Source organism: Arachis ipaensis, chromosome B06, assembly GCF_000816755.2.
Source record: "Arachis ipaensis cultivar K30076 chromosome B06, Araip1.1, whole genome shotgun sequence".
NCBI lineage: Eukaryota > Viridiplantae > Streptophyta > Magnoliopsida > Fabales > Fabaceae > Arachis > Arachis ipaensis.
The window spans coordinates 15,615,433-15,624,479 of NC_029790.2; the positions used below are offsets into that span (position 1 = coordinate 15,615,433).

The 9,047-nt window shown below is 35.9% G+C and overlaps 1 protein-coding gene across 3 annotated transcripts in view; it reads right to left on the reverse strand.

Annotated features, from left to right (window-relative positions):
• Positions 1-3,252, reverse strand: part of LOC107646450 (axoneme-associated protein mst101(2)) — a 5,549-nt gene extending 2,297 nt beyond the window's left edge. Inside the window, exons 1-7 of one of the 3 annotated variants that reach the window (XM_021104100.1) lie at positions 3,100-3,252; positions 2,847-2,890; positions 1,010-2,597; positions 736-824; positions 499-598; positions 340-411; positions 137-247 (exon numbers count right to left, since the gene is read on the reverse strand). In XM_021104100.1, the coding sequence (XP_020959759.1) occupies positions 137-247; positions 340-411; positions 499-598; positions 736-824; positions 1,010-2,593 (1,956 nt within the window). In that variant the 5' untranslated portion in view covers positions 2,594-2,597; positions 2,847-2,890; positions 3,100-3,252. Of the gene's footprint in view, positions 1-136; positions 248-339; positions 412-498; positions 605-735; positions 825-1,009; positions 2,598-2,846; positions 2,891-3,099 lie in introns of all 3 variants that reach the window. The other 2 variants (XM_021104099.1, XM_016350632.2) reach the window with 2 other exon arrangements.

Sequence of the window (9,047 nt, forward strand, 5' to 3'; positions counted from 1 at the left end):
TGAATTTTTTATTTTAATAAATATAAATTAATTTTAAAAACATTTTTCAAAAACATTTGTAACATTTAAAATATACAAAAACACCTAATGTTGCCAAAAACAAATTTGTACGAAAGCATGGTGAAACAGAGAGTACCTTCTTAAGTTCACGCTTAGGGGGAGGGTTCTCATAATAGAAGCTTGGTACTGGTTTCGCTCTGATCACCAACTTCTTTCTCAACTCCTTTAAAGCTGCCTCTTCCTCTTCCTATTATTATCATATTAATTAATTAGATATTAGATTAGCATCAAAGTTAACTGTGGATTAATTAAGTGACCCAAATTAAATGAATAACTTGCCTTTTTCCTTGCCTCGTACTGCTTTCTTTCTTCTTCACGAGCTCGTTGTCTCTCCTCTAACTTCTGATAAAACTGGGCGCATAAATCAAACACATGATGATTAATTAAGAACACAGATCACGTAATTAGAGTGAGATTAATTGTTAAGCAAGACATTACCTCCCTCCGTTTCTCTGCACGCTCTGGGCATTTAAATGTAGGGGCTGTGCCTACGGTTACCTTTGATCTAAATGTGCGCATAGATCCGGTAGATTTCACACTGTTACTAATTATGCTTAGTTAAAGAACAAATCATGAGGTAGCTTTTCTGATTCAAATCCATTAATATACCTAAAATTCCTCTTATCATTTAAAAAATAACCATGAAAAGAAAATTGTTCATAATTTTAAGGATACGGTGATGTAGAAGATGAACTATCCTCATCATCACGGTGTTTCTTTCCATCACGTAGAAATGCCTTCTTTGATGAAAAAGGTGAGTTTGGCTGAAAACCAAAAGACACAACAAATGGGGAAATGTTTCCGGATATATTAGTCTCAGTATACTTATCATGTAATGTTCTCTAATATTATAATTTTTTAAGCACACAAATATTTATGGTCCATTTTGCATAATTAAATCAGTTTTCAAATCACATGAAATTCTTTATTGAAAGAAATGAAATAATACCTGTGAATTTTTTGATGAATTAGGTGAGTCTATAATAGAAATTTTTGGGGACAAGAAGTTTAAATCGTTAGCTTTTGGCGACAAGTGGTGTCCATTTGGCGACAAGTCAATAGTTTGTGTATGTGTGACATGCCTTTCAGTGGTTTGCTCAGATGGTTGTGGAACAGAAGAACTTATCTGTTTCTGTATTTCAGATTTCTGGCTCTTGTCTCTGGGTGATTCAATCTTTAAGTTAGCAACTTTAACATTGGAAAAATCCTTCTGCTCATGAAATGCTGCAATGTTGTTATCATCACCGGTTTTTTGTACCTCAGGTTTCTCAATTTTATCTTTCGGAGATTCGGTCTTCAAGTTAGTGATTTGAGCATTGAAAAAATCTTTCTTCTCAAGAATTGCAGCTGCATTATCATCATCAACTATCTTCTTTACTTCGGTTTTCTCGTTCTTTTCTTTAGGCGATTCAGTCTTTACAGTAGCGATTTTAGCATTGAAAAAATCTTTCTTCTCATGGAATGCTGTTGCGTTATCATCATCGACTATCTTCTTCGCTTCGGATTTCTCGTTCTTTTCTTTAGGTGATTCAGTCTTTACGGTAGCCATTTTAGCATTGAAAAAATCTTTTTTCTCATGAAATGCTGTTGCATTATCATCATCGACTATCTTCTTCACTTCGGATTTCTCGTTCTTCTCTTTGGGCGATTCCGTCTTTACAGTAGCGATTTTAGCATTGAAAAAATCTTTCTTCTCATGAAATGCTGTTGCGTTATCATCATCGACTATCTTCTTCACTTCGGATTTCTCGTTCTTTTCTTTAGGCGATTCCGTCTTTAAAGTAGAGATTTTAGCATTGAAAAAATCTTTCTTCTCGTGAAATGCTGGGTTGTTATCATCTTCCCCCGTCTTCTGCACTTCAAATTTTTCGTTCTTCTCTTTTGGCGATTCGGTTTTTGAGGTAGCAGTTTTAGCATTGAAAAATTCTTTCTTCTCATAAAATGCTGATTTATTATCATCTCCCATCTTTTGTACTTCGGATTTTTCATTCTTCACTTTGGGCGATTCAGTAGTAGCAATAATCTTGGCATTAAAAACATCTTTCTTCTCAGAAAACGCTGATTTGTTATCATCTCCACTCTTTGGCGCTTCAAATTTCTCGTCTTTTTCTTTAGGCGACAACGATTTTGAATTAGCGATTTTAGCATTGAAAAAATCCTTCTTTTCATGGAATGCTGCTTTATTATTGTCATCGAATCTCTCGTTCTTCTCCTTGAAGGATTCAGTCCTTGCCATAGTCGCTTTAGCTTTGAAAAATTCCTTCTTCTCATGAAATGCTGCTTTATTATTGTCGTCGAACTTCTCGTTCTTCTCCTTGAAAGATTCAGTTCTTAACATAGTGGCTTTAGCAGCGAAAAGCTTCTTCTTCTCACTAAATGAAAGAGATTCGTAAGATTCATTTTTCTCATGATCCATTGCTGCAATATTGGGAGAAACCTTCACACTACTGTTATCACTTAAATTTCCATCTGAAGCTTCCAAACCATTCGGCTTCTTGCCTACCATATGTACGCCTGCAACTTCCCGCCCCATAACACTGCATGATACAATAATTAAGAAATTCCACCACCTCCAAGATGCAAATTACATGAAAAACACAATAAAAAAAATATGGAAACTCAAGTTAACTTCATGTAGAAGTCGATATAGCTGTGAGAGTCGATAAATAATTTGATAGGTTTGACTAAATTATCATGTAACGACTCTCAAATATTGAATTCACATCAAATTAGCTGCACTGAATTTCAAAAAAAAAATGTAATTATAAACATCATGATGTCATTACCAGAAGAAGTGTTTATGTCATTTTGAGCATTGTTAGCAAGTAGCCTGAAATTTTTGAAACAAAAATGAAAAGAAGTATTCATCTCAATTAGTGTTGATTCATTATATTAAGTGGGACAAATTGCAGAATCATTCATTAACATGCATACAGATTGATTTAGAAAGGAAATTAATTGATTAATTAATTAATTAATTAATAACAACACCAAAAAAAAAAGGGGAATACATGCATTAGTTGAGGAAAGAGAACGTACGGTAACAGCGGAATGGGTTGCGATCAGACAAGACAGGATCTCAAAGGAGTTGAGCGCTGTTCGTTCCTTGTTTGTTGTTGCGAAATGGAAAATTTTTAAGTTTGAGATATTCCTTTACTTTAGGGGAGACTCTCTTTTTAGTCTTCTTTTCCTTTTAATTCTTTTCTAATTCCTGTTCCTATTCCTGCGTTGCTCTTTGTTTATATATAGATATAACTAACTATACGTGTGAATTCCTTGACGCCGTTAATTAACATGACAGCGAGGTTTCAACGCCTGAAATAATCCCCAAGTTTGTTGTAACAACATACCAATAAAACTTAACTTAATTAGCTCTATCTTTAACAGGTGATGGGACACTAAACTTTCTTTTAAAAATTTAAGCAATGTTTTGTCTCATTCACCTTTTGGAGTTTTGGTTACTACACTAACTTCAGTTTTCTGGCATTTTTTGTGTTTGGTTACATTGCAAGTATGCAAGTTGCAACTACACCGCAATAAGGAATTGGGTAATTGACCGTGAAAGAGATAAGCACCAAAGTCAACGTGAATATTCCACTTTATTTTATTTTAACGCCGTTACCCCACGTCAACTTCTAACTATATATGTACAATAAGGAATTGACTCGTATGAAAAAGATGTTTATCGTGAGAAATAGGAATTTACAATCTTAGTCATTAAATTAAAAACACGGTTAANCATAATATTTATTGATATATACAATTTTAAGCATTTTGAATATAGTGACTTAAAGCACATTAGACATTTATCTGGATACTTCTGATTTAACAAAAATTGAATACATCACAACTCGAATATAGCACAACTGTAAAATTGTGCATATAACGGGTACCTAGTACTTGAGATATAGGTACAATATGTTTAATATTAGCGTATTTGAGATATGTATATTATTTAATAATTTAACTATAATATTACGCACTCATATTATTCTACTTGTTGATTAATTAAATAGTCGATTTAAAAATAAAATTTGTAAATATAAAAATATAATTTTTTAAAATAATAAAAAATTAATAATTTTATTTGGACCAATTTAAAAAAATAAAAATTGATCTTTTTGTTATTATTATTAATACGTATGCGATTTTAAATCACTAGTTTTAAATTAGTCGAGGGACACAATTCACTTCCAATTTTAAATCTCGCTTGTGTGACAAGGTTTGAGTGTTATCCCACTTGCGTGTTGATTTGATAATTGTTTTGAATAAGGACGATGGTATCATCTCGCTTGCTAAGAGCGTGAACTACTATGCGAGGATGGTGGTTTTGTAAGGCCCACGGTGAGGTTGGTGGTGTTATTCCGTTCACGAAAAAATAAAATTTATTACTTAATAGAGAGTTGGGTCTAAATGACTGAAGTGGCAAGGTCTGAGTGTTATCCCGCTTGAATACTGATGTGATATTTGTTTCGGACAAGGTCGGTGGTCTTATCCCGCTTGTTCATGGATGTTAACTAAATACTTGTTATGGCAAGGTCGTGAGTTTCGTCCCGCTTGCGTATTGGTTTGGCACTGGCATCAGGCAAGGATGGTGGTGGTATCCCACTTTCGTGATTGCAGTGTCCTTGTGGAAATGGTGGTTTTGTCTCGCCCACGGTGAGAACGGTGGCGTTGTCCTGCTCACGATTAGGCAAGTTGAGGATGAAGGATCCCCTCTCTTGCTGTGATAGACAAGTTGAAGTGAATAATTCCCTCTCTTATGATGTGATTATGATTGATGTTGTGAGGACGGTGGTTTCATCCCATTCACGGATAGACAAGTTGAGGATGAATGATTTCCTCTCTTGTTGTGATGTGGATGTGGAAAAGGTGGAAATACACACTCCTTCGTATTAACCCCCCTGAGTTAAGGGAAGGTGAAAAGATGCTCTTCTTCGTATTGATTCTCATACATCTCTCTCTAGTTGCAAGGTGGAAAAACACACTCCTTCGATGTGAAAAGGCAGACTCCTTCGTAATTCCTCCAAGAGAAGTTGGAAAGGCACTTTCCTTTGTTTATGTTCTTCCTGGGGATGTGCAATCGAAAGACGATATCCGGGTTAGCTACCGGGTGTGTCGGGTTCTGGCAGTTTAATCGACACGTAAGCTCATGGCCAATAGAACAGACATACATCATGTGCATTCGTTTGTAATTGTTTGGGTATGCATAATTATTTGATTTGCCTACTTATTCATCTATCTGCTACTTGCATTACTTGAACTAATTGTCCTTGTTATGATTGACTTGTATATTTTGTTTGTGGTTGATACTATTGAGACTTGTTGAGACTATGGAGACTTGTTGAGAGAATTGAGATTTACTGGGATTATTAAGACTTATAAGACTAAAAATATTGATAAGGATGACTGTTTAGTACTACCGATGTAACACCCTTACTATCAGAATGTTACGTTTCCGATTGCACCACTCTCATAGTGAGAAGTATTATGACGACTTCATATACTTAATAATAAAATAGGAGCCTTTGACTTGAAACCATATCGCTGTCTTCTTTGAAAAAAAAACGGAAAATACTTTTTCTTGAAAAACGAACAAGCATATACATATGTACAAAACTTCTTACTCAAGCAACTTACAACTATTATATACATACATGTCATTACAGTCACGACTCATATCCTTCTTACAAGAATATAATAATATAGGTGAGGAGAATCTATAACATATGTATGCATACAGAATTAGCATATCTAAGAACTTAGCAAAAACTCCGCAAGTTTCCTCGTCCGTCCTGAAAAGAGAAGTCTGTAGGGGGTGAGAACATCGTCCTCGCTGGTTCTCAGTAGAGGAGTTTTTAAGAATTGTCATAAGAAGATATTTTAAATAAAACTAATTTCAAACGCAGTGATCATCAGTTCATTATTCAAATATAAAACTCATATTATTCTTATAAAAATTTTACGCAAAATAACATTTCATACATTTTTCCACTTACTAAGAAACCATTTGAACCAAAACTTACCACTGATCCAACCAATCATGGCCTCCGGCCCAAAGACAAACCTATCTCGGCATCCGGCCCAACAAAATCCATCACCGCTATCATCAATTCACCACCAAATACTCAAAACAGAAATCAATCACAAGCACAAACAAATACATGGCAAACACATTTAAAGAACAGTTACAGCAAGTATCATAGTTACTAGTTAAACATAATTCATCAGATAGGCAAACCAAAACACTTAAGCACACCCAAACAAAGCAAACAAATGCAACATGATGCATGTCTATCCTATAGAGCCAAATCCGACATGTCCGTAGCTAACCCAAATATTGTCTCTCTTTTGTGCACTAAAATCTCAACACATCAGTTGACCATTAGAGGGAGAGTGCCATGTTACCATTAGAGGGATTATGTGTCTTGTCACCGTTAGAGGGATTACGTGCCCTGTCACCAATAGAGAGATTATGTGCCCTATCACCATTAGAAGGATTACGTGCTCTGTTACTATTAGAAGAATTATTAGCCCAGTCACCATTAGAGGGATTACGTGCCATGTCACACTTTTCAACACGCAAGTGAGATTTAACCACCACCCTTGCCAATCACGTTCAAATATCTTTTCTTTATGAAACTAACTTCAAAACATAATTCCTTTCATATGAAATCAAATTTAAAACATGATTCCTTTGTCAAAATTCTCCAAAAAATAACTTCAAGATAAAGCCCCTTGTATTTATGAAAATAACTCCGGTTTCCATTTCAAAACACAATTCACTAACAGCATACCAAGAACTTAACGTATTCAGAAATAGCCCTTTTCCGAAATCATTCTTTGGAAAAACAAATTAAACCCTCATTTTTCTTTAACCAAAAACCTCGAACTAACTTCAATAACCATTTCAACTTTAAACTTTTAACTTCAATTACTTTTTGAAAACCATTAAAAACTTTCAGAACTTTTCCTCAAGGACCAAAGCATAAATCTTTTTCTAAATCAACCCAAGTCAAATGAGTCAAACTTATTATTCAATTTCACTTAAATCACCTTGAATTAAGATTTATTAAATTAAACTCCATAGCAAAGTCTCTAGACTTTAGGGGGTAACAACCAATTTTATTTTTTTTATTATTCAGTTTAATCCAAATTTATAAAAATTTCGATAACACCTCTCCTAAAGCTTGGGCTTTATCACCCTTACGAGTTTCATCAATCACAACACTCATTGACCATGTTCTCAACAACAATTGAACAACAGAGTTCTTAATCCATCAAATTTTAAATCAAAGTAACCTCACCAATTTAACCCAAACTTCTAGCAAACAATCAGTCTCAATATTCAGAAAATAGCCACAATCTAACCATCATCATAATAACTTCAAACCAAGCATAAGATCCAACTAAACATTCTTAATCAATTCATAAACCAATCAAGCAAGGCAAGCATCCCAACCTTTCATTAAATTCTTAATCCAAACTCAATTAACCAGTTCTACAGCTAATACAGAATTATCCAGCAATCATTCCAATAGCAGCCAACTCAACATAATCGATAAGACAATCAGAATATCCAGCCTCCTCAATCAATCAATAATTCAATCAGATAAATAATCACACGTACCCAAAACTACTCAGTTCAATCTATAAGACTTACGAAAATCATAAAAATATATTTTTTGCATTAATATCGCCCCTACCTCGAATAGTCGAACCTATAAACCAAACACGTCAAAGTAACCATATTCTCTTGGTCTGCAATCAGCGACAGCCACAACCACAACAACTCTAAAAGCGACAAGCAATAACCAGAACTCTATCCTATATTACCAATACCTCAAAGTCTTTAACCAAACATAACATAATACTTATAAGCTAGCGGTGAAGGTTTCAAAACAGAGATACCTACTGTAACAAGGAAGAATAGCTAAACTGAACAGTAGTAGCTCCGGTGGTGACTCCAACGGCGGTGTACAACAGAGTAACTCGCGATAATCAAATTCCTGGCACAAATAACCTCAGCAACAACTCTCACAGTAACAAGGATCTCAATGGACAAAGAAGGAAATCTAAAATAAGGCTAGAGCTTTCCAAGAAGACAGAGGCTTCAGCGGTGGTTTCCGGCGGCCAGCACGGCAGTGTGGAGCTCCAGCGACGTAGCAGCAACACAGGTGCAACGACGGCGAGCCCAGCAACAGCAGTGACAGACCTTCGATGATGGTGGAGGCATGGCGGCGATGCTGGCAACAACGCCTCCCTCTCTCACTTGCAAGTTCTCTCTCCTCTTTGCGACATCGTCGGCGACGTTGGCGGCATGCAGATCGGCGATGACTCCTCCCTCTAGAAGTGGCGACAGGGCAAGAACGGTTTCCCTCTCGACAGCACAATGGTAGCAACATGACGGCGGCGACACTTGGCTCGACGGCTCCTCCCCCTCTCAACGTGAGCTCTCCCCTTTCGACGGCACAACGGCGACGTCGGTGGCGATGACGCCCACCGCGCCGCTTCCCTTTCATTCCTCTTCTCTGTTTCTTCTTCCCAGCTTCCTCGTTCTCTCTTTCTCTCTTTTTTTTTCTATTTATCCATCGTGCATGTGTGTATGTGGAAGAAAGAGAAAGGTGGTGGCTAGGTTCAGGGAAAATGTTAGGATTAGGATTTGGTGTAGTTGAGAACTTTTACCCTACTGAAAATTTTCAGGATCTCACCTGTTGTGAAAATTTTTGTTTTTCAGATAATAGGATGTGACCATCTCGCTGAGAGTGTGGAACTCGTTCGTAAATTGAAGAAGACTTTACTTTTGAAGTTTATTCTGTATTTAGCATATTTCTCCACTGTTGAACATGTATTAGTATAATTTTCTCTTAGAGGTTTTTTTTCTGAGAAACAGGATTGTATTTTGTACTTTTGGTTTTGTAATATTTTCTAGCTGGCCTTATTTTCGCGGGTCAAGACTAGTGATTATCATGTATTTTATTTTGAAA